A 26,515-nucleotide genomic window follows, 5' to 3' on the forward strand; every position below is an offset into this window, starting at 1 on the left:
TCAATAAAGATGAAGTAAGATAGTTTAGAGTTTTCAGGAAAGCTTATGCCTCAGCTGTTTTTCTCTCTCCATGACTCCAATGATGGCCAATCATTCTTCAAAGATTTAACTCACAAATACTTCAATGTGGTGGCATGGAAATCATGAAAAGAGGAAATAATTTTTAATAATTACAGAGATCTTCAGGATCAACCTACTTACTACTACTACTAAGTTGCTTCAGTCGTGTCCAACTCTGTGCGACCTCATGAACTGCAGCCCACCAGGCTCCTCCGTCCATGGGATTTTCCAGGCAAGAGTACTGGAGTGGGGTGCTAAGACATAAATGTTAATCCCAATCTTGTAAAAGTGACTTTAGTGATTCTCAACAGCATCTTGGCTGGGAACATTCCATACAGTATTTTCTATTGACATTTTCACATCATTGTGTCCAAATTCATTTTTAGAGAGAAAGGCTAAGTTTCAATTTACAGAATCTAACCACAAATATTATTTCAGTGAAATGAAATTGGCTAAGTTAACCATCTTAAATTTTGGGGAAGAGAATTAGCTATCACTAACTTGGATCAGTTGGTTGTGGATTCCTCAGTTTGTAGATTAAATCCAGACATCGCTTTCTTCCCACCAGGCATTTGCCCCACAGCTGCAAATAGACTGTCAACTAACAAGGAGGACAGTAGAATTCTTATGTCTCTAGACAACTCTCCCATTTTCTGGATTTACTCAGAAAACAAGCTGTTTGAATTAGGAAACTTTGATAGCTTTCAGATTTAATTTTAACTCACTTTCCAGGATTCTTATGAGATTATAAATGCATCTTCAAAACATATATTATTCAAATGTATACATCAAATTATTCAAATTTGATTCTTCAAAGTAAGAAGAAACTTGCATATGAAATTGTAGAATGTATGTGAAAGTGAAAGTATTAGTCACTTAGTTGTGTTCAACTCTTTGCGGCCCCATGGATTGTAGCCCACCAGGCTCCTCTATCCATGGAATTCTCCAGACAAGAATACTAGAGTGGGTTGCCATTTCCTTCTCCAGGGGATCTTCCTAACCCAGGGATTGAACTCCTTTTATTCCTGATTTAATCCATTCTTCTAACTCGTACTAACCTTGGGAGCAGGGTCTCCCAAACAGATCTTCACCTTGTTGATGCATGGCTCTGTGGCTGTTATTTACTTCAAGGCCCTTGTTTGTAATTCTTTCTTCATTGACTCTAGAGAAATGTTTAAATAGACTTTCAAAAAAGCTCAGGGTTTGGTAATACATCAATCTCCCAAGTCCTCAGAGGATTAGTGATTGGCTCTGTTGGAATCTTTGCTAAAGCATCAGCCACGGACTTTTTTTTTGCTCCTGTTTGACTCTCACAAACAACATTAGAGACCAGCTTTAGAAATGCAGTTGAGCTTTGGTTAAAAATATACTTCTGGCTATGGGCTTCCCTGGTGGCTCAGGTGGTAAAGAATCTGCCTGCAATGCAGGAGATGTTGTTGATCCTTGGGTTGGGAAGGTCCCCTGGAGAAGGGAATGGCTATCCACTCCAGTATTCTTGCGTGGAGAATTCCATGGACAGAGGAGACTTGTGGGTGACAGTCTATGAGGTTACAAAGAGTCAGACATGACTGACTCACACACACACTTCTGGCTATAGTTTAGAATGAAACTTAGGTAAGATAAGAGCAAAGCTTGATATTAGGATTTTGTTGCTCATTTTGACGTTGGTGACCTTGCCAAAGGATATATGGGGTGGTTTTAGGCATAGGTCAGAGTTCAGAGAATGGATTTCTCTCTGAAAACATGAGTGTTTGGTACTATATGGTTACCCTGAGAGTAGAAATGCCAGTCTGGGCCAGATTACCCTCAGACATTGTGACATGTTTATTAGTGACTGACCGAGGAGACTTAACTAGCAGGTTCCCAGCTCCCAGACCTCGAGTAATTTAAAAGCCATGAACATATAAACTATCTCTGGGATGAGTACCTAGGTGACAGCCTCATGATGTATTACAGAGCTTGTAGCTTTGCCACACACAGAGGGAACCACTGGGATGTATAGCGATTTTACTGCTCTCCATGCTTTCTCAGAGTAAACTTTGAAAAAAGTCACGCTCAGCCAAGCACTCGTGTATAGAGACATCCAGAGGGAAAGAATAGAAACTACAAAAAGGACACTCCACTATAGTCTTCTCTCCCTCAGCTTCAAGTGAAGAGCTGGCTGGAACTGCACAGAGTCATCTTTCTTTCTCACCTACCTTTAACTTTAAACCAAACTGATGCATTCCTGAAATTCAGAGCAGAGAGAGAAGCAATGCTTTCATGTTCTTGACAGTTAATGATGTTGCTTCTGTTAGCGGTCACCCTCACTCTCAGTCTGGCCCACTCTCTGATTTTTTTTTAATTGTCATAAAATATGTATAGAATGAAATTTACCATTTTAAGTATACACTTCAGTTCAGTTCAGTTGCAAAGTGTCCGACTCTTTGCGACCCCATGAATCGCAGCACGCCAGGCCTCCTTGTCCATCACCAACTCCCGGAGTTCACTCAGACTCACGTCCATCGAGTCAGTGATGCCATCCAGCCATCTCATCCTCTGTTGTCCCCTTCTCCTCCTGCCCCCAATCCCTCCCAGCATCAGAGTCTTTTCCAATGAGTCAACTCTTCCCATGAGGTGGCCAAAGTGCTGGAGTTTCAGCTTTAGCATCAGTCCTTCCAAAGAACACTCAGGACTTATCTTCTTTAGAATGGACTGGTTGGATCTCCTTGCAGTCCAAGGGGCTCTCAAGAGTCTTCTCCAACACCACAGTTCAAAAGCATCAATTCTTCGGCGCTCAGCCTTCTTCACAGTCCAACTCTCACACCCAAGTACACACTTGAGTGGCATTAAATACCTTCACATTGTTGTACAAACACCTCACCAATCATCTTCATAATGTTTCACCTTCTCAGACTGAAACTCCATATTCATTAAATAATAATTTATCATTCCCCCCCCCCCCACGTCCTAGTCATCATTATATAACTTTTTTTTTCATGACAATCCAGGTGTCAATATATCATAATCTGTTTGGGAGAATAGCAGTTTGCTTCCTACTCTATGATGGGGAATCTTGAGGACATAAAGTAAAGGATTATGCTTCTGTCCAGAAGTGACTGAGAAAATCACACTCAGTCAAACTTCTTTGTAGAATACCCCTGTATAAAAATGAAAAAAAGCACTGTAAGTAGGAGAACTTTGCTTCTGTTTCCTCTTTTTCAGACTCTGATGTGGAGTTGATTGCAACCTTGTCAGGAATTATCTGGAGTGATGTAATTAACTGGGCATTTTGGGTTCAGGTTGTTCCTCTACCTAAGGAATTGATCAGGAGCAGGAATGGTTATGCTCCCTACCCAAAGAACAATGCCCTATTGAAAAACTGCCTTTGGGGAAAATGTCAGAGTCCTTGGGAATTTAGAGAAACACTTATTCACATATGTAGAACATGGATTCCATCAGCTTGACTGGTTGGTTGGGGTTTTGTCCTGGGAGGAGGATGCCAGCAGACACAGGATGACTGACCCATAGTGGGAACTTCCTAGCAACGACACAGAATAACTACAATTCTGATTGATCATTGATTTTGAGAAGATCAGAAGGAAACTGCTTTTGTTATCATTCTTATTTTTTTTTCTTCTGGGACCCAATCCCTTAGATTTATCAAGACCCAGAGACACTCTGAGAGATAGTGAGGGACAAGGAGGCCAGGCATACTTCAGGTCAGTCCATAGGGCCTCAAAGAGGGGGGCATGACTTGGTGACTGAAAAACAACAAGGACAATTTGAGTGTAATCTGGTAGTTGATAGAACGGTGAAATCATGCAAAGAGATTGAGAATTCAATAGGAAGAGCTTGTCTCCTAATTTATAGAAGGAAGGATTATTAGAAAGGGAAATAAGCTAATAATGAGAATTTGGTGGGAGAAGGAAGAGTTGGGATGAGGTTAGGAATAACTGAGAAGGGATTTAAGTGATCACATAGATTGGAGCCAAAGGTACTGTTTCCTTGTTTTGACCCCAGATTGCATGTGAATGGCGGTTTGGTTAGAGCATAAAGATTAATGACCAAAGGTTAAAATTTTGATAGTTAACAAACTAAGATTTCTAAGAAGAGAGAAGGCAGTTGCATGCAGAACACACATAGCTACATTAAAACTAAATAGGAACCCTTGCATATCTATTAATAGCTTGCAACAGAGGGCTAAAAGGTGATATGGATACAATTATTGATGAGGAGGCTTGAGATTAAGAGAAAGATTCTGTTTTGGTCCTGGTTTTTCCTGAGAAGTGGGGAGCATAGCATCCTCCTGAGATACATGGACATTTTGTGGGGATAAAGTTTATAGGAAATCAGTGAAAATTTAGAACATATACTAAAAAGAATGTGTTGGAAGAAGGAACTGTTTGGAACAGCCAGAACATTTGCTTAACAAGTTTTGAAGATATGGTTCACGTTAGAGATGAAATTTTTGTTGGCGCTCCTTCCTAGTTAATAATGGGCTTCCCAGGTGGCTCAGTGGTAAAGAATCTGACTGCCAATGCAGGAGCTGCAGGAGACTCAGGTTAGATCCCTGGGTTGGGAAGATCCCCTGGAGGAAGAAATGGCCATCCACTTAAGTATTCTTACCTGGAAAACCCACTGACAGAGGAGCCTGGAGGGCTACAGTCAGCCCTTGGGTTCACAAATAGTCAGACCTGACTGACTGAGCAGCAATAGCTAGTTAATAATTTTCTTCAAGATCGCCTTATATCTCTGGTGGAGGGAAAGACATGATGGTGTATGAATTTCTGGTTTAGAAACTTCAGTTAATGTAATGCATTACACTGAAGAAAATGCTCTATTTAGACTTGGTTCTGTAAAGATGGACATTTATTCATTCTGTGCTTAGAGAATGAAGATAATTGCAAAAGTGATGGAAACCTTTTCTCTCCTTGATATTTATAAGTCTTTTAAAAGATGAAATGGTTCAATGTAACTAGTCAGGATAGGACCATTTTGCTGTGCAACAAATGAATCCTGAACTTGCACTCTGTCTATATCTCACATGATTTTCCATCTCATTGGTTTGCAATTGGTCTAAAATTTCCCATTCAAATTTGAATGTGCACACTTTCTGACTTGATTACTCACCTATCACCAAGTTAATTTTTGTTTGTACTGGATACTTCTCTATCCATTAGCTAAAGCACAAATTGGTGCCCCCCAAAACTATTTTGAATATATTTTACAAAAACAGTGCTCCACAAAACACTGCCTGGGAAATTGTGTGCAAGATGGCTCTACAGTTGTGCCTGGAAGAATTTTATATCCTTTCTTAGCTTTAGACATAGAAAATAATTCATTTTGAGAAGAGCCCAGATTACACTGTAAAGGGTGCCCCTGGAATTGTGCAGCACTTGGTACTAATTTTGAAATGAGTCCTGTCTTTATGTCACTCTCATTTCTCAAAACTCATTCTTTTCTCATTGGTCATTATCTCTCACAATAATAGCTCTACCTTGCCTACAGTACTTTGGACTAAAACGTCATTAAAAAAAATATTTGGTTGTTAGGACTTATTGTTTAGATATTTTAATTATTTGGCCTATTGGTTATACACTCTATATCTGAAGCTTTACAGAGAATGCTTCTACTGAATACAGTAACTCAAAGTTTTTCCAGCCTCTGTGATTCTTTAAGTTGATTAACAATGCCCCTTTGGGGGCTTCCCTGGTGGTCCAGCAGTTAAGAATCCACCTGCCATCTCAGGGGATATGGGTTCAATCTCTGATCCGGGAAGATCCCACATGCTGAGAAGCAACTAAACCCATGTGCCACAACTACAAAAGCCCAGGCACCACGACTGCTGAAGCCCTCACACCTAAAGCCCGTGCTCTGAAATTAGAGAAGCAGCTGCAGTGAGAAGCCTGAGCACCTCAACTAGAGAGAAGCCCTCACTCACTGCTACCAGAGAAAGCCTGTGTGCAACAACGAAGACTCAGTGTAGCAAACAAAACAAAACAAAACAAAAAACCCTGAAAAAATAAAATTAAAAAGTAATAATTTTTTTAAAAACAATGTCCCCTTGATTAGTAGTAATTTGTAGAAGCAAAGAAATTTCTAATTGAAGAACTTTAGTCATCATTTAATCAAATTGTGACATTTTATGAAAGATGAATCATTAAAGAGTCCAGAAAGCAAGGGGTGAATAATATCCCTAAAGTCATACCTTTTAACTTCAAAATCATTATCCTTTCTATTAGTCACACTTGTTCTTAAGATATGAATAGATTTTGTTTTATCTTGTCTACTCACAAAAATTGTTACCCAAGGTTACTCTTTGGCTCCAGAGCTTCTTCATGGCATTTTTCACCTCTGAGTTTCTGAGGGTGTAGATGAAAGGGTTTAATATGGGTGTTACCATGGTATAAAACACAGCCACCGCTTTATCAATAGGGAAGGTGATCGTGGGCCGAAGGTACGCAAATGTACAGGGTACAAAGAACAGGACCACTGCAGTAACATGGGAGGCGCAAGTGGAGAGCGCTCTCTGCTGTTCTGCAGTGCTGCCGTGTGTTCTTAGAGAGCAAAGGATGAGCACGTAGGAGGTGATAACAATGGAAAAGATGAGCATACACATCAGCCCACTGTTGGCAGCAACAAAAAGACCAAAGATGTGAGTGTCCGTGCAGGAGAATTTCAGCAGAAGGAAAAGGTCACAGATGAAATGGTCAATGATGCTGGGGCCACAGTAGGGCAACCAGACTATAAAAAGAATTTGAATCAGAGCATGAAGAAATCCTCCAGCCCAGGCCATGGCCACCAGGAGGCCACACACTTGCCTGTTCATTGTGATGGCGTATGCAGGGGCTTGCAGATAGCCACAAAGCGGTCATAGGCCATCACCGTGAGCAAGATGATCTCAACTCCTCCGAAGAAATGCTCTGCAAAGAGCTGAGTCATACACCCACCGAAGGAGATGGTTTCTTTTGAGCACGTAAGTCAAATATCATTTGGGGTGCCATGGTAGAAGGGCAGCAGCGGTCTATGAAGGATGAGAAAGACAGGAATAAATACATGGGGGAACCTAAGGCTCTGCTAGTGGTGACTGTCACAATGATGAGTAGGTTGCCTGCTACAGTGAGAAAGTAGAGGAGGGTAAACAGAGCGAACAAGAGTTTCCGTATATCTGCGTTCTGTGTCAGGCCAAACAGGAGGAATTCCATCACATTCTTCATTTGCTCCTTGAATCCAGTCTGGTGTTCAGATAACTGATTTCTCTGAGAATAGCACAGGGATCACAATTGTGAGGATCAATTTAGACCAATCTTAGTAAGTTTTCTCAGAATTATTTTTTGTAAGACTGATAAAAACATCAAGTAGATAAGCCCAAGACTTAAAGTTGGGCCATATTATTATTAGCCACAAAATGAACACATAACTGTCTTCTCTCTCTCACACACACACACTCCCACTCACCCACACATGCACATACACATTCATATACACAACCACAGTTTTATCACTGTTGACATTCAGTCATCTTTCTATAATTGTACATTGATGGGTATTCCCCACAAAATGCTCATGTATTTTCTCCTGTAGGAAAAGAGGAATAAAAAGAGAACCCATACAAAGGAGCAGAGGCTTGAGTTCATGAGAATTTACTCCCTTGTTTCCCTTCTCTAGTCACTTGTGCTGATGAGGTTAAGCTGCAGAATTTATTATTCTTACTTTTAACTTGTTTCAGGGTGAATATAAAACATCGGGTAAATTCAACTCAAAATTAGGGGTAATGTAGTTGCACGTCAGAAAAAGCTGAACTGATTGAATCCTTAAGGCTCCAGTAAGGTATAGCTTCTTTACCTAAGGTATACTTCTTAACAAGGTATAACTGAGGGTTTCCCTGGTGGCTCAGGTGGTAAAGAATCCACCTGCAATGCAGGAGACCCTGGTTCAATCCCTGGCTAGGGAAGATCCCCTGGAGAAAGAAATGACAACACACTCCAGTATTCCTATCTGGAGAATCCAATGGACAGAGGAACCTGGTGGGCTACAGTCCATGGGGGTCACAAAGAGTCGGACATGACTGAGCAACTTCACTTTCACTTTTGAGGTATAACTAGTGGTTAGATTTGTGAATTTATATTACATTCAAATAAAACTTTCTAAGATACCATCACACAAGAAGAAAAAAGATTATTCTGAAAAGGATAAAATAGCACGATGCAATGCAATATCCCCCAGCTTTATTTGAAACATTATGATTCACTCAGTTCAGTTCAATCACTCAGTCGTGTCCAACTCTTTGTGACCCCATGAACCGCAGCACGCAGGCCTCCCTGTCCATCACCAACACCCAGAGTCTACCCAAACCCATGTCCACTGAGTCAGTGATGCCATGCAACCATATCATCTTCTATCATCCCCTTCTCCTCCTGCCCTCAATCTTTCCCAGCATCAGGGTCTTTTCCAGTGAGTCATCTCTTCACATGAGGTGGCCCAAGTATTGGAGTTTCAGCTTCAACATCAGTCCTTCCAATGAACACCCAGCACTGATCTCCTTTAGGATGGACTGGTTGGATCTCCTTGCAATCCAGGGGACTCTCAAGAGTCTTCTCCAACACCACAGTTCAAAAGCATCAATTCTTTGGCGCTTAGCTTTCTTTATAGTTGGAGAATTTTTATCGTGTTTAGGTTTCAGAAGAATTTTGCAAATCAAGCTGTTTAGGGAAGACTATGAAAAATTCTCTAGACCTCTTTAGAACACAGGTACTTTTAAGGCAAGAAAACAAGCATTACAATTTGTTTACCAGCATGTGCTTCTGTGCAGTCAGGTATTCCTAAATTCTGTTTCCACTGATTAGCAGCTATGTGATGTTGTGTACCGACCTTAGTCTTACTACATCTAAACTTTCTCATATACAAATTAAGAAAAATAACAGATGGTATGGAGGAATTGAAGAATATTATTATTATATAGGTCAACATGCTATGCTAAAAGTAAAATGCATAACTTTCCACATATTCCAAATTTTTGATGAGTATAAAAGTGAAGAAACAGACATATCATTATTCTTATCCTTGAAATACTTGATTATTATAGTTAGTATTTAGAAAGAACACAAATAAAGAGAGAAAATAAGTGAATTAAGTAATCAACTCAAGAGGTTAGAAAAGCAACTAATTGTATTCAGAAAGAGTTGACTGCAGAAATCAATATATTAAATAATAGAAAACTAGTAGACTATAAATGAATTCAAATTTTTTTTAGAGGGTGGGATGATTTGGGAGAATGGCATTGAAACATGTATACTGTTGTATGTGAAACGGATTGCCAGTCCAGGTTCGATGCATGAGACAGGGTGCTCAGGGCTGGTGCACTGGGATGACCCAGAGGGATGGGATGGGGAGGGAGGTGGGAGGGGGTTCAGGATGGGGAACATGTGTACACCTGTGGCAGATTCATGTCAATGTATGGCAAAAACCACTACAATATTGTAAAGTAATTAGCCTCAAATTAAAATAAATAACTTTATATTAAAAAATGAATGAAATAAATGAGCAGACAAGCTCAGTAAGAGGCAAATATGGTCAAACTGTAAAAGGGCATTATTTTTAAAGAAAATTTGAAGAAATATTATGTGTAGTTCATAAAAGATTTTTTAACAACTGAATAGATATTTTTCGAATAAAGCTTATCTTTTATGCCATCACCAAATAAAAAGAAAATGAGATAGAGAAAAAAGGGTAGCATGCATTAAAGACTTTCAATAAAGCAGATTTCTTCAAAAACAGAAAATCAAAAGAATTTGATATATATATATATATATATATATATATATACACACACACACATATATATATATATATATATATATATAAAATCTCTAGGTGGGGAAGAGCATTTTAAGCAAAATTCAGTGGTATAAAAACTAGGACAAAGCGAACAGATTTAACTACATAAAGGTATAGAACACATTGGAAAACTCTTTGCAACAAGTATGATAGATAACTATTATCATAGATGTAGTTTTTACAAAAAAATGTTCTACCTACACAATTATAAAAATTAACAAAACTTTTTAATAAAAAGAAAATTCTTAGAAAAAACATTAGATCCCTTAAAAAAATCCCTATTTCATAAGCCATCAAGGAAAAGCAATTTAAAAACAGTGAAATACTTTAAATTGGAAAATGAGCAGAACTTTATGATAATTATATTAGTACTGTGTTGATGTAAATACTCTGAAAAGAAGTTTGACTTTGTATAATAAGAGCTTTATAATTGGTCATCCCCTTGACCCAGTACTCCTTATTCTTCAGAATCTATTCTGTATAAAGATTATGGACAAAAACTGTGCATACAGGCTATATTTCATATTTTGTAAGATAATGAAAAAGTGAAAACAATTCAAATATCTACATAAAGGGGGAAAATTAAGCAAATTATAGTTATGAAATATCAGGTGAACATTGAGGTTATTTACAAGAAAAATTCATGGTGTGAAAAAATTCTTCCAACATAATATTAAGCAGAAAACACAAGGTACTAGACAACTTCTTTATTATGATCTAAGTGGTCCAAAATGACATATAAATATAGAAAAGTACCTAAAAGAAATGCTCTAAAGACTAATAATGCTTATTTGGATTATGGATTTAAGATAAATTTTGTATTCTTTTTAAATTTTTCTGATCTGAATTTCCTACAAAGAGAATATATTACCTTTATAATAAGAAAAATAATTTAATAAAAGAGAGTATTCTGACTCCTTTTCTCAGTATGTTGGTCACTATTTATAAAAGTCTGTGACAATAGAAATGGATGTTTAAACCTACTGCTGCTGCTGCTGCTAAGTCGCTTCAGTCGTGTCTGACTCTGTGCGACCCTATAGACGGCAGCCCACCAGTCTCCTCTGTCCCTGGGATTTTCCAGGCAAGAGTGCTGGAGTGGGCTGCCATTTCCTTCTCCAATGCATGCATGCATGCTAAATCGCTTCAGTCGTGTCTGACTCTGTGCGACCCCATGGACAGCAGCCCACCAGACTCCTCCGTCCACAGGATTCTCCAGGCATGAATACTGAAGTGTTTAAATCTAACTCACCTGTAATTTGAATACCCTAGTATGAGATGGTTGGCATCACCGGATTCAATGGACATGAACTTGGGCACTTTCTGGGAGATGTTGAAGGACGGAGAAGACTGGTGTGCTGCAGTCCATGGGGTCGCAAAGAGTTGGACATGGTGACTGAACAGCAATAACAAAGTATCACCTTGAGAAAGTGTGATAAAGAAACCACAGGTTGTGCTTACCTCTCCAGATGCTTTTGGGAAATAAGTGACATGCTCATTTCATAACAAGGTGTTACTTGTAGAGCATAATTTGCCTGGGGGTAGCGATCGTTGACCCATCAACAATTGCTGCTTTAAAGGTTTATTCACTTTTTATCTTAAATGGAAATTTCCTTTCCCTTACTTAATGGTTTGAAAATGACTGCTGACAGAGAATTCCTAAATAATGCTGAGTTCATGGACTGGGTTTTAGGTTTGCTTTATTGGCTCATATCATTATGTGAGTGAGGCACACACATCTCAGCTCAGATAACAAATTTCTTTAGTCTGACACCTTCCGAAGTGTTAGGCTTCAAAAGAAAGTGATGGGAAAAAAGCCTAACCATTGGAGGAAATTTACATTTATGTCATCTTACTATAGATTTGTCAGTCCTTCTTGTGCCCAGATGAAGTGTATTAAAAAGAGCCACTTGACCTGAGATCTATCCTGACTTAAAGTCCTGGAAATATCACACTGTTAAAGTAGAAAAATTAGGAATTGCAAACACCATAAAATCAGCAATAAATAAAAGTTGATTTGAAGTAGCAATTCCCTGAGGTTAGCTCTTTCAAATTTTTTTCTTAATAAGCTTGTGCTCAGCCTATAGATATCTTCTTTGGTTCCTAGGAGTCTGGATCCAAATGTTTTGGACACTCAAAACCACAAGCAAAACCACTATGAGGTACCATTTCACACCAGTCAGAATGGCTGCAATCCATAAGTCTACAAGCAATAAATGCTGGAGAGGGGGTGGAGAAAAGGGAACTCTCTTACACTCTTGGTGGGAATGCAAACTAGTACAGCCATTATGGAGAGCAGTATGGAGATTCCTTAAAAAACTGGAAATAGAACTGCCTTATGATCCAGCAATCCCACTGCTGGGCATACACACTGAGGAAACCAGAAGGGAAAGAGACACATGTACCCCAATGTTCATCGCAGCACTGTTTATAATAGCCAGGACATGGAAGCAACCTAGATGTCCATCAGCAGATGAATGGATAAGAAAGCTGTGGTACATATACACAATGGAGTATGACTCAGCCATGAAAAACAATACATTTGAATCAGTTCTAATGAGATGGATGAAACTGGAACCTATTATACAGGGTGAAGTAAGCCAGAAAGAAAAACACCAATACAGTATACTAACTCATATATATGGAATTTAGAAAGATGGTAACAATAACCCTGTGTACGAGACAGCAAAAGAGACACCAATGTATAGATCAGTCTTATGGACTCTGTGGGAGAGGGAGAGGGTGGGGAGATTTGGGAGAATAGCATTGAAACATGTATAATATCATGTATGAAACGAGTCACCAGTCCAGGTTCGATGCACGGTACTGGATGCTTGGGGCTGGTGCACTGGGACGACCCAGAGGGAGGGTAGGGGAGGGAGGAGGGTTCAGGATGGGGAACGCGGGTATACCTGTGGCAGATTCATTTCAATATTTGGCAAAACTAATACAATATTGTAAAGTTTAAAAAAAAAAAAAGCCTTCAGTGATCAATGCAAAGAAATAGAGGAAACAACAGAATGGGAAATACTAGGGATCTCTTTAAGAAAATCAGAGATACCAAAGAAACATTACATGCAAAGATGAGCTTGATAAAGGACAGAAATGGTATGGACCTAACAGAAGCAGAAGATATTAAGAAGAGATGGCAAGAATACACAGAACTGTACAAAAAAGATCTTCACGACCCAGATAATCACGATGGTGTGATCACTGACCTAGATCCAGACATCCTGGAATGTGAAGTCAAGTGGGCCTTAGAAAGCATCACTACAAACAAAGCTAGTGGAGGTGATGGATTTCCAGGTGAGCTATTCCAAATCCCGAAAGATGATGCTGTGAAGGTGCTGCACTCAATATGCCAGCAAATTTGGAAACCTCAGCAGTGGCCACAGGACTGGAAAAGGTCAGTTTTCATTCCAATCCCAAAGAAAGGCAATGCCAAAGAATGCTCAAACTACCACACAATTGTACTCATCTCACATACTAGTAAAGTAATGCTCAAAATTCTCCAAGCCAGGCTTTAGCAATATGTGAACCATGAACTTCCTGATGTTCAAGCTGGTTTTAGAAAAGGCAGAGGAACCAGAGATCGAATTGCCAACATCCGCTGGATCATAGAAAAAGCAAGTGAGTTCCAGAAAACCATCTATTTCTGCTTTTTTGACTATGCCAAAGCCGTTGACTGTGTGGATCACAATAAACTGTGGAAAATTCTGAAAGAGATGGGAATAGCAGACCACCTCATCTGCCTCTTGAGAAATTTGTATGCAGGTCAGGAAGCAACAGTTAGAACTGGACATGGAACAACAGACTGGTTCCAAATAGGAAAAGGAGTACATCAAGGCTGTATATTGTCACCCTGTTTATTGAACTTATATGCAGAGTACATCATGAGAAACGCTGGGCTGGAAGAAGCAGAAGCTGGAATCAAGATGGCCAGAAGAAATATCAATAACCTCAGATATGCAGATGACACCACCCTTATGGCAGAAAGTGAAGAGGAACTCAAAAGCCTCTTGATGAAAGTGAAAGTGGGGAGTGAAAAAGTTGGCTTAAAACTCAACATTCAGAAAACGAAGATCATGGCATCCGGTCCCATCACTTCATGGGAAATAGATGGGGAAACAGTGGAAACAGTGTCAGACTTTATGTTTCTGGGCTCCAAAATCACTACAGATGGTGACTGTAGCCATGAAATTAAAAGACGCTTACTCCTTGGAAGGAAAGTTATGACCAACCTAGATAGCATATTCAAAAGCAGAGACAATACTTTGCCAACAAAAGTTCGTCTAGTCAAGGCTATGGTTTTTCCTGTGGTCATGTATGGATGTGAGAGTTGGACTGTGAAGAAGGCTGAGCGCTGAAGAATTGATGCTTTTGAACTGTGGTGTTGGAGAAGACTCTTGAGAGTCCCTTGGACTGCAAGGAGATCCAACCAGTCCATTCTGAAGGAGATCAGCCCTGGGATTTCTTTGGAAGGACTGATGCTAAAGCTGAAACTCCAGTACTTTGGCCACCTCATGTGAAGGGTTGACTCATTGGAAAAGACTCTGATTCTGGGGGGGATTGGGGGCAGGAGGAGAAGGGGATGACAGAGGATGAGATGGCTGGATGGCATCACTGACTCCATGGACGTGAGTCTGAGTGAACTCCGGGAGTTGGTGATGGACAGGGAGGCCTGGCGTGCTTCAGTTGATGGGGTCGCAAAGAGTCGGACATGACTGAGCGACTGATCTGATCTGATCTGATTATGTTAAATATATTTTGGGTGATCAGGCACTCAGTCGTCTCTGACTCTTTGCGGCCCCATGGACTGTAGCACGCCAGGTTCTCTGTCCATGGGATTTTCCTGGCAGGAATACTAGAATGGGTTGCCGTTTCCTCCTTCAGGGTATCTTCCTCAGCCAGGGATCGAACCCGCATCTCCCACATTGGCAGGCAGAGTCTTAACCACTGAGCAACCTGGGAAGCCCATAAAAAATGAAAAGACAAAACAAAGTGCCCAAAACAAAACACTGAAGTCAGCACCATGAGGGCAGTGATATCTGTGCGTTGTGCATGGCTGTCCCACACCTGGCAGCCAGCCTACTTTGGCTTCTGCATTTTACTACTGTTCAGACTGGGAGAATCCCAGGGATGCGGGAGCCTGGTGGGCTGCCATCTATGGGATCACACAGAGTTGGACACGACTGAAGCGACTTAGCAGCAGTAGACTGGCTCAAAACTCTCTTCCTCCTGGAAGTCAGCCATGAATGACAGGCCCAGTTTACCCTACTTTTAACTGGAATACAAGTGAAGGCTGATCTTTAAGAGTTTGAGTGCGTGGTGTCAAGAAAACAAAACAAAACAAAACAAAAACACACCACACAGCTTCTGTGATCCGGGGATGGTTACGCTTATATGGTCTTCCTGGGTTCATCTTTACCAACACTTTCAAGTGTGGTTACAGGGAAATATCTCAAAAAGTATTACTCAAGTGCAAGGAGTTAGAGAGTCTCTGATCTCTCAACTCCCAGAGGATTAAAACTAGCAACTTCAACCAAGATGGCAGCCAAACCAGTTAATCCATTCTCTCTTGTGGCCACGGCATCTGTGATTAAGGAGACGAGGGAGAGGCATCTGGGCTGGGTTTGCAGCCCTTCTATGAGTGTGTTTAGAAAATGATCTTGGACTCCGGGACCCAAGGCACAGAAGGTCCTGTCATGGGATAATGGATGCATGAGCTCCCTAGTGTTCATCAGTTCAGTTCAGTTTAGTCGCTCAGTCGTGTCTGACTCTGCAACCCCATGAACCGCAGCATTCCAGGCCTCCCTGTCCATCACCAAAAGAGCCTTATTCATACCTGTCTCACAGAGTTGTAGGAGGGATTGAGGAAGATAACATGTGGAAATACCTAAGTCCCTGCAAAACTGATATTCTACTGCTAATGCACTGTAGATAAAGGCATGCAGGCTAGAGTGGCTCAGACGATAAAGGATTTGCTGCAATGCAGGGGATCTGGGTTCAGTCCTTGGGTTGAGAAGGTGTCCCGGAGAAGGGAATGGCAACCCAATCCTGGAGAATTCCATGGACAGAGGAGCCTAGGGGGCTACAGTCCTTGGGATTGCAAAGAGTCAGGCACGACTGAGCAACTGCCAGGCTAGAGAAACTGCTTTTAGTAATAGAATAGTGAATCACGATTAACTGTAAGAGTTTTGCTGCCTCTTCTGTTTGCTAACTATATGATCTTGGGCAAGTTCCTCAGCCTCTTTCTTTATACCTGAGTTCTCACACTTGTAAGAAGAGGGCGATAGGAGTATGTGCCACAGGATATTGTGGGGTTTCTATGAGTGAGCACATGTAAAGTGCTTCCAGCGGTGCTTGGTGTAAAGCAAAAGCTCACTGGTGTCTGTTGTCACTTTCTGTATAGAGCACATGGCTTGACTGATTCAAGTTTCTGCAAAGAATTGTCTCAACTCACATACATGGCTTCCTTATTCTTACGGTTGGTAGAATCTGGTTGGTAGAATTTCTTAATACAAAAATTAAGAGAGAAGGAAGGTTAAGTTTTAAAGTATTGAATACTGATTCATAAGTCATTGTACTTCAGAAATCTATGGATGTTCAGCCATCTCTCACTAAAAAATATGACAGTGTAGTTGAGTCCTAGAAAGGCTGTAGGAGATTCAGGAAATGTGGATGCCGTGAGAACTAACAGATAATGAGCTCTGTATTTACATCACAGTGCTACATGTGGTGTTTCATCTAATTCTCACATAATCTCCATGTGGGATCTATTAATCCTACTTTATGTAAATGAAAATTGATGCTTACTTTGAGTATCTTTTGACCAAGACCTAAAAGCTAATAAGTAGACATTGGATTGAAACACAAGCTGGTCTAATTTCTAAGCTTGAGCTCTAACAATTATGTTGTTGTAGGGCACTGGACGTTGATTCCGTGATGAGTTTCGTGCACTGGGATTGGGTGGGGAGGAGGTGGTGATTCAGACCAGCTGTGCATTATTTAGAGGCGTTGCTTTTAGCACCAGTGGCAGGAAGGACATATTCCTCAGACAGACCCCCTGTGTAGCACTGACCAGAAAGGACCGTTGAGTAAAGAGAATATTTTTCATCTTCCTTTCCACATTTGGCCCCCATCTGGGATGTCTTCCTAAGCACTCTGTTGGGAGTTTTCATTCTGGAAATTTCCTGATGCTTTCAGAGTAGAAGGGAAGACTGAGCAGATATTCATACCTAGGACCAGGGATATACTCTATATCAATGGGACATGGTGGAGTCCTAGAGAAATAATATACCAAAGACATGAACCTAGGTATTGAAAATCAATTCTATTTACTGTAAGATTTTATGCTTGTCATGGAACTTACCAGAACCTGGAAAACAGCTTAAGTACAGCTTAAATAAATAGGGGTTATTGGGAGTAACACCAAAAAATAGCATATAAAATTATCCATTAGTGCTTTATGCATAAAAAATATTTCCTGAAATAAGTTGAGAGAAAATTTTGCATTTCTCCACTACTATAATACTATTGATCATCATTTATTAAATCCTGGTTAAGCTGTGTAATCTTGGCTAAGTTATTAAACTTCTCTGTGCCTCAGTTTCCCTATCTTATAAAGAGATAACAGTACCTCATAGGTTGATTAGAATCAAATTAGGTACTTAGGTACTATCTTGGGATATGGGATTGAAGATGACTGTATTTCAAAATGGGAGAAAGTTGGTCATGTTTAAATACCAGTGGGAAGCACTAAAAGAGAGGAGATGAGGGAGGGTGAGAAATTGGGAGAGAGGAAGAGAAGAGGAAGGAGGAAGGGAAGGGAAATGGGAGGGGGAAGGGAAGGAGAGAGAAAGTTATAGATCAGGAGTGAGAAGGGAGTAATTAATAGAATTAATAGAGGCGTATTAGGTATGGCAGACAGTGTTAGTTGTCCACAGAGTAGTTATTTCTCATCTTTTTTTTTCAACCAAAGCTCCCTTTGTTCTGGTGCCAGTTCGCCATGTGTTTGGGGGAAACTGTGGTCCAACCCCAGTTCATAGTGTGACTCTGAATTAATTTAAGTAATTATGTCTGTTTTTCTCCTTTCTAGTGATAAACTTAGGGATAGGCATGTGACACAATTATAGCTAAGAAAAAAAGCTATGGGTATTCTTTTTAAAAATTTTTGATTGAAATTTAGTTGATTTACAATACTGTGTTAATTTCTTCTGTACAGCAAAGTGACTCAGAATATATATATATATATATATATATATATTCTTTTCCATTATGATTTGTCACAAGATATTGAATATAGTTCCTGGTGCTAAATAGTATGACCTTGTTTATCCATCCTGTTTGTAACAGTTCACCTCTGCTAATCCTAAACTCCCATTCTGTTCCTTCCCTCCCCATCCACCTTCCCCTTGGCAACCACAACTCTGTTCTCCATGTCTGTGAGTCTGTTTCTGCCTTGTAGATATGTTCATTTGTGTCATGTTTAATTTTTTTATTAACATTTTTATTGGCTTAGAGCCGATTTACAATGTTGTGTTAGTTTCAGGTGTAGAGCAAAGTGAAGCAATTATACATATACATATAGCCACGCGTTTTTTGGTGTCATCTTTTAGATTCCACATATAAGTGATTCGTATGGTATTTATATTTCTCTTTCTGACTTACTTTTCTTAGTATTACAATCAGTCATTGCATGTATGAGCAATGGCTGCTTTGCCTTCAAGCCCTTTATTAGAGCCTCCTGAAGAATGGCACCCCACTCCAGTACTCTTGCCTGGAAAATCCCATGGAGGAGCCTGGTAGGCTGCAATCCATGAGGTCGCGAAGAGTCGGACACGATTGAGCGACTTCACTTACACTTTTCACTTTCATGCATTGGAGAAGGAAATGGCAGCCCACTCTAGCATTCTTGCCTGGAGAATCCCAGGGATGGCGGAGCCTGGTGGGTTGCCATCTATGGGGTTTCACAGAGTTGGACATTACTGAAGCGATTTAGCAGCAGCAGCAGCAGAATATCTAAACCTCATGGCTGAAGGAGTCCCTCCCTATGATCAGTTATTGGAGGATGACTAAAATCAGTATTATTTGCAAATGGTGGCTCAAGAGTGAAAAGCCATCTCTCAATCTGGTAAGTAGCAGCATAAAAACCAATTCACTGAAGAGGAAAATTTAAATCCATTCAATGAGTAGAATGAAGAGTGGTGTTCCTTGTGGAATGAGAAGTGGATTATAATGTAGTGGCATCAGATGGACTGTACTGATTCTTACTAAGTATCCAATGGATTTGTAATAGAGTCTGCAAAATGGGCCTGAGATAACTGGAAGATAAGGGGAACCCTGGATTATATCAAATGGGGGGATCTGAGTGAAAATTAATTCAAATAATAGAAAGATAATTGTTACTAAAAAGGGAGCCAATAAATAAATCATAATGTACCTGTTTTTTGGATTAATAAAGGTATAACTGGTAGGATTAATTTGATTTCAATGAAATCTGTGACAATACTGATGCTGATGATCAAACATGTTAGGAAATTGAATTAAAATCTCCCCATGATATTCATCCGATGATAGCTGATTTGTTAGAGGAGGAACTAGAATTAGTTAACAATCTATGAATTGTTATATAATAAAAAAAGAATTGTTATATAATCAATATATTGATACCTTTCATAAAGTTTAAATTTTAGTGGTGGCAGGAGATAAAACAGTTACCAAACTCATGCATCCTTATGAACAAGTGTGTGGTGAAATATTTGGTTAACTGAAATGCCTCTTTTAAAAATGCCCACACCTCATTTGATGACACCATGTATTAGCAGTTTGGCAGGTGTCCATCTGTTTTTTTCTGTTCTGTAAATGATATGTGCAGGAGATAAATAATTATGAATGATTTTAATGTAATGGCTTGACCAGGAGTCAGGGGGTAGAATCTATGGATTTCTGGGGCATGGTTTTCTGAAAAGTCTCAGAAATTTAAAACAGCATTGGATATATTAAATACTATATTTAATATAGTATTGGCGGTCTTATCCAATATAATGTGCTAAGTCGCTTCAGTCATTTCCTACTCTTTGCAACCCTCTGGACTATAGCCCACCAGGTTCCTCTTTCCATGGGATTCTCCAGGCAGGAATGCTGGAGTGGCTTGCCATGCCCTCCTCCAGGAGATCTTCTTGACCCAGGGATCAAACCTGCATCTCTTAGATCTCCTGCATTGGAAGGTGGGTTCTTTATCACTAGCACCATCTGGGAAGCCCATCTGGTACAATACGACAGGAATCTAAAATGAAAGGTATAAAGATGGGAAAATAAAATATAAGACCATCGTCATTCACAGATATCATAATTTTATATATAGACTCAAGGGCTCAGCTGAGTGGAAGAGAGAATGGAGTTGTCAGATGACAGAGGAGTGAATAAATTAATAAGCCACAAATGAAAGCAGCAGCCTTAATCATTTGCTGACATAGTATAAGTGACAGGCTAAAACCAGAGTAAGTATCAACTTCCCCCTGTTCCATTATCCCCTGTGAAACATTGTGTAGTCAGGGGTCAGGTGGGTTAGCACAGATATGGGAGTCATCTCATTGTTGAGGGAGCCCTGAACAAAAGTTTCCCAGAATTTTATAGACCTGGCACAGGGGAGAGGACTAGCGGGAGTGGATGCAAGATGTAAATCCTGTCTTACCAGTAATTATATAAGATACACATGGTTTAGCACTCCAACTAATAGGCAGAGATTGGCAGAATGGACAAAATCGTGATTCATATATATTTTCTCTACAAGCTTCATGATTCAAAGACACAGATAAGTGGAAAGTGAAAGTGGCAAGAAATATATATTATGGAAAAAGTAGCAAAAAGAGAGGTAAAAGAACAGGCAATACAAATATAGGACAAAATAAACTGTAGGCCATAAATTGTTGCGATAGACCAAGAAAGACATTTTATAATGATTAAGCAGTCAGTTACTCAAGATATAATAGTCATGAACCTATATGTATCTCAACCTCCTCTGGTGACCTCAGTCGGTGAGTAAATTTCCTTAGGGATACTCCACCTGGATGAAACACCATGGTTGCATCATTTAGAGTCTTTCACGCCTCAGCTCTTGATACCCAAGGGCTTGCATGAACAGTACTTTATCACATAGTTTTCCAGACCAAGAATGCAGGCTGTTAAAGTGCAGAGAAAGAACCAATCAGGTGAAAATGTGTTGTTCATGGGTGAGTCCTCCCAAATATCTGCTTATAGGCAAGATCTTAAAAAAACAGAGATAATTAATTCCTGGGAGGATAACGCCTTAGATAGAAAGGTTGGTTCTTTGATGTTCTCGGTATTGTCTTTAAACACTAGGATTCATGGAGAAGATGTTTCCTCATTTTAAGAGAAGCCTAATAAAGCTTGTAAGAGTATGGGCTTTGTGACCAATTCAAAACCTGTCTCCTTCATTCACTCAGGCAAGCTTCTCAGTTTCTTCTTGCTTCTGATTTCTCATTTCTATACTGGGGATTATCGAGTTGTGAAGAGGATTGAATTGTGTAATACTTGTAAATGATTATTGAGACAGTGACTGACACATGTTTAAGTGTTCAATAAATGTTGTATATCATTACATAAGAAAAAAAAAAGAAAAAAAAAAAGAAGGGCTTATTAGGTAACAGAAATATTTGTGTCTCTTCTTTTATATACATAGACTAGGTTCTGAAGATCAGAAGATTCCTCTTAGCACCTAAGACTTTGGGTTTCAAATTCAACATAGCATTTTCTTTTCTTTTGAGTTGATTTTCCAAGGCATTGGAGCATGCTGAATCTATTTAAATAAATGTGTATCATCTTGACAGAAACGCTTCCTGTAGAATTGTCCAGGCAGTGGGGACTTGAGAAATATGCATGATTTGACATTACAAGTAATGGTTATTTCGTATTTCTAAATACCTTGGGCATTCTTCTTAACTACAGGGGAAACCGCAGTAAGTGAACTAGAACTGATTTTTTTTTTTATTGAGTTTTTATAGTTCTGCTTTTTTTCAAGGAATTTTTACAGTGAAAATCATTAAAGATTTATTCTCTGATATTTTATGGGAGAGTACTTTTAGATACCCTGGGATCTTTAGCAGAAATATTTGTTCTCCTTCCTATATATGGGTTTATTTATAATTTATCCAGAATAGGATTACAATCTGTGAATTCTGAAGACAATTTTTAAGTCTGCACGGGACTGAGGGGAAGGTCAGCATTTAGGTTGTTTTTTGAAGGAATTTGTCAGCTCATATTGAATTCCAAATGGAGAATATATAAATTTATAGCATTTACAAGGGAAAACGTACCCTTTGCTGTGGTTGGGAATACACATTAAACCCCAAGTTCTGAGGCACTTTTTATTCTGATTAGTTTCAAACTTTCTTGGGTCTTCTAACCAGGCAAGGTCTTATTTCTGCTGAACTGGATGTGGTCCCTGCAATATAACTGAACTTTTGCATCCCTGACCTAAGACTTAGACCTTTCTCTTAGAGAGTCAAGACACATATTGCTGAAGATAAGAGATGAAAGTTATTTTTCTCAGTCAGCTTAAGGTGATTTTTCTTTCCCCCTTGTATACACTGGACTTAAGTCATCTTGTGGGAGGTAAGGTGTGGTGTGATAAAAAAATCACTGTGTTGGGCATTAAAAGACTTGGATTGTTATTTACCACTAATCAGCTGTGTTTCCTCTCTGGGCCTCAGCTTCCTTATCTTTAAAGAGCATATGAGTTGATAAAATGCTGGAAGGTCCTGGAAGAATTTTCTTTTAAACTTTTTATTTGTATTGGGGTATAACCAATTAACACTGTTGTGATAGCTTCAGGTGACTCAGCCACACATATACACGTGCCCTTTCTCCTCGACTCCCCTCCCCTCCCGGGTGCCACACAACACTGAGCAGAGTTCCCTGTGCTGTACAGTTCCATGTGTTGATCCATTTTAAACCCAGCAGCGTGTACACGTCCACCCCGAAATTTCTAACTATCCCTTGGTACTGAAAGAGTCTTAGGGCACAAAAATTCTGAACTTGTTAAATAGCTTCTGAACTCATTAACATCTGACTGTGCATCACGCAGTTTAGCCAAATAACTGCCATGGATTACACATGATCATAGGTGGTGGCTTTGTCCAAACTATGACATGGCTGATTCCAAGAGGTAAACTAGACCTATACTGGAGAGCTAAATTCCAAAGAGCTAGAGGTAGACATCCCGATTTTTTAATACAGACTGCTCTATTTTATTTTGGTATCATGACAAAAGAGTCCGAAATGCAGTACTTGGATGCAATCTCAAAAACGACAGAAAGATCTCTGTTCATTTCCAAGGCAAACCATTCAATATCACAGTAATCCAAGTCTGCGCCCCAACCAGTAACACTGAAGAAGCTGAAGTTGAACGGTTCTATGAAGACCTACAAGACCTTTTAGAACTAACACCCCAAAAAGATGTCCTTTTCATTATAGGGGACTGGAATGGAAAAGTAGGAAGTCAAGAAACACCTGGAGTAACAGGCAAATTTGGCCTTGGAATACGGAATGAAGCAGGGCAAAGACTAACAGAGTTTGGCCAAGAAAATGCACTGGGCATAACAAACACCCTCTTCCAACAACACAAGAGAAGACTCTATACATGGACATCACCAGATGGTCAACACCGAAATCAGATTGATTGTATTCTTTGCAGCCAAAGATGGAGAAGCTCTATACAGTCAGCAAAAACAAGACCAGGAGCTGACTGTGGCTCAGACCATGAACTCCTTATTGCCAAATTCAGACTTAAGTTGAAGAAAGTAGGGAAAACCACTAGACCATTCAGGTATGACCTAAATCAAACCCCTTATGATAATACACTGGAAGTGAGAAAGAGATTTAAGGGACTAGATCTGATAGAAAGAGTGCTTGATTAACTATGGAATGAGGTTCATGACATTGTACAGGAGACAGGGATCAAGACCATCCCCATAGAAAAGAAATGCAAAAAAGCAAAATGGCTGTCTGGGGAGGACTTACAAATAGCTGTGAAAAGAAGAGAAGCGAAAAGCAAAGGAGAAAAGGAAAGATATAAACATCTGAATGCAGAGTTCCAAAGAATAGCAAGAAGAGATAAGAAAGCCTTCTTCAGTGATCAATGCAAAGAAATCGAGGAAAACAACGGAATGGGGAACACTAGAGATCTCTTCAAGAAAATCAGAGATACCAAAGGAACATTTCATGCAAAGATGGGCTCGATAAAGGACAGAAATGGGATGGACATAAGAGAAGCAGAAGATATTAAGAAGAGGTGGCAAGAATACACAGAAGAACTGTACAAAAAAGATCTTCACGACCCAGATAATCACTGGGTCACACCAGATGGTGTGAACACTGACCTAGAGCCAGACATCCTGGAATGTGAAGTCAAATAGGCCTTAGAAAGCATCACTATGAACAAAGCTAGTGGAGGTGATGGAATTCCAGTTGAGCTATTCCAAATCCTGAAAGATGATGCTGTGAAAGTGCTGCACTCAATATGCCAGCAAATTTGGAAAACTCAGCAGTGGCCACAGGACTGGAAAAGGTCAGTTTTCATTCCAATCCCAAAGAAAGGCAATGCTAAAGAATGCTCAAACTACCACACAATTGCACTCATCTCACACGCTAGTAAAGTAATGCTCAAAATTCTCCAAGCCAGGCTTCAGCAATATGTGAACTGTGAACTTCCTGATGTTCAAGCTGGTTTTAGAAAAGGCAGAGGAACCAGAAATCAAATAGCCAACATCCACTGGATCATCGAAAAAGCAAGAGAGTTCCAGAAAAACATCTATTTCTGCTTTATTGACTATTCCAAAGCCTTTGACTGTGTGGATCACAATCAACTGTGGAAAATCCTGAAAGAGATGGGAATACCAGACCACCTGATCTGCCTCTTGAGAAACCTGTATGCAGGTCAGGAAGCAACAGTTAGAACTGGACATGGAACAACAGACTGGTTCCAAATAGGAAAAGGAGTACATCAAGTCTGTATATTGTCACCCTGCTTATTTAACTTATATGCAGAGTACATCATGAGAAACGCTGGACTGCAAGAAACACAAGCTGGAATCAAGATTGCCGGGAGAAATATCAATAACCTCAGATATGCAGATGACACCACCCTTATGGTAGAAAGTGAAGAGGAACTCAAAAGCCTCTTGATGAAAGTGAAAGAGGAGACTGAAAAAGTTGGCTTAAAGCTCAACATTCAGAAAACGAAGATCATGTCATCTGGTCCCATCGCTTCATGGGAAATAGATGGGGAAACAGTGGAAACAGTGTCAGACTTTATGTTTCTGGGCTCCAAAATCACTGCAGATGGTGACTGCAGCCATGAAATTAAAAGACGCTTACTCCTTGGAAGGAAAGTTATGACCAACCTAGATAGCATATTCAAAAGCAGAGACATTACTTTGCCAACAAAGGTCCATCTAGTCAAGGCTATGGTTTTTCCTCTGGTCATGTATGGATGTGAGAGTTGGACTGTGAAGAAAGCTGAGTGCCGAAGAATTGATGCTTTTGAACTGTGGTGTTGGAGAAGACTCTTGAGAGTCCCTTGGACCACAAGGAGATCCAACCAGTCCATTCTGAAGGAGATCAGCCCTGGGATTTCTTTGGAAGGAATGATGCTAAAGCTGAAACTCCAGTACTTTGGCCACCTCATGTGAAGAGTTGACTCATTGGAAAAGACTCTGATGCTGGGAGGGATTGGGGGCAGGAGGAGAAGGGGATGACACAGGATGAGATGGCTGGATGGCATCACTGACTCGATGGACGTGAGTCTGAGTGAACTCTGAGAGTTGGCAATGGACAGGGAGGCCTGGTGTGCTGCGATTCATGGGGTTGCAAAGAGTCGGACACGACTGAGTGACTGATCTGATCTGATTATGACTTGGGCAAATTGTTTACCTTCTAACCACATTTCCTTATCTTTAAAGTAGATAATAGTTTACCAACCTTGTAGGATTTTGTGAAGGTCTTGTAAATGGAATAGTGAATGTAAAACTGTTAGTATAGTGTGAACACAGCAAAACCCCAACAATATTTAATTAATTATTATTAGAATCATATGGTGAAAATTAATCTCTGCATTCTATTAAGAATGAGAAAACAGTAGATTTGTAGTAAAAGTTTATATTTCATAATGTATGAGTTGCTGCTGCTGCTAAGTCGCTTCAGTCATGTGTGACTCTGTGGGACCCCATAGGTGGCAGCCCACCAGGCTCCCCCATCCCTGGGATCTCCAGGCAAGAACACTGGAGTGGGTTGCCATTTCCTTCTCCAATGCATGAAAGTGAAAAGTGAAAGTGAATTTGCTCAGTCGTGTCTGACTCTGTGGGACCCCATGGACTGCAGCCCACCAGGCTCCTCCGTCCATGGGATTTTCCAGGCAAGAGTACTGGAGTGGGGTGCCACTGCCTTCTCCGAATGTGTGAGTACATGGAATTTAAACAAGTGATAAAGGTTTCTCTGCTTAGAAGGAAGTTTGTCTGTTTAAGTTCTTGCCTATCAACTGCAGTATGAATGCCCTTATGAGAGAAAAGAATCACTCTCATTAGTGTTAACAAATGTTATAATAATGTATATAATAATG

At 40.0% G+C, this 26,515-nt stretch overlaps 2 protein-coding genes across 3 annotated transcripts in view; one reads left to right on the top strand and one right to left on the bottom strand.

Moving 5' to 3' along the window:
• Positions 1–26,515, top strand: part of LOC109569227 (olfactory receptor 4C12-like) — a 177,282-nt gene that overhangs the window by 115,794 nt on the left and 34,973 nt on the right. The window lies entirely within an intron of this gene.
• Positions 6,329–7,259, bottom strand: LOC109569062 (olfactory receptor 4C5-like). Its single transcript, XM_019974387.2, is given in 3 exon segments — positions 6,329–6,882; positions 6,885–7,010; positions 7,013–7,259. Coding segments are annotated over 3 exon segments (927 nt in total).

The sequence above is a fragment of the Bos indicus genome, chromosome 15, assembly GCF_029378745.1.
Source record: "Bos indicus isolate NIAB-ARS_2022 breed Sahiwal x Tharparkar chromosome 15, NIAB-ARS_B.indTharparkar_mat_pri_1.0, whole genome shotgun sequence".
Taxonomy (NCBI): Eukaryota; Metazoa; Chordata; class Mammalia; order Artiodactyla; family Bovidae; genus Bos; species Bos indicus.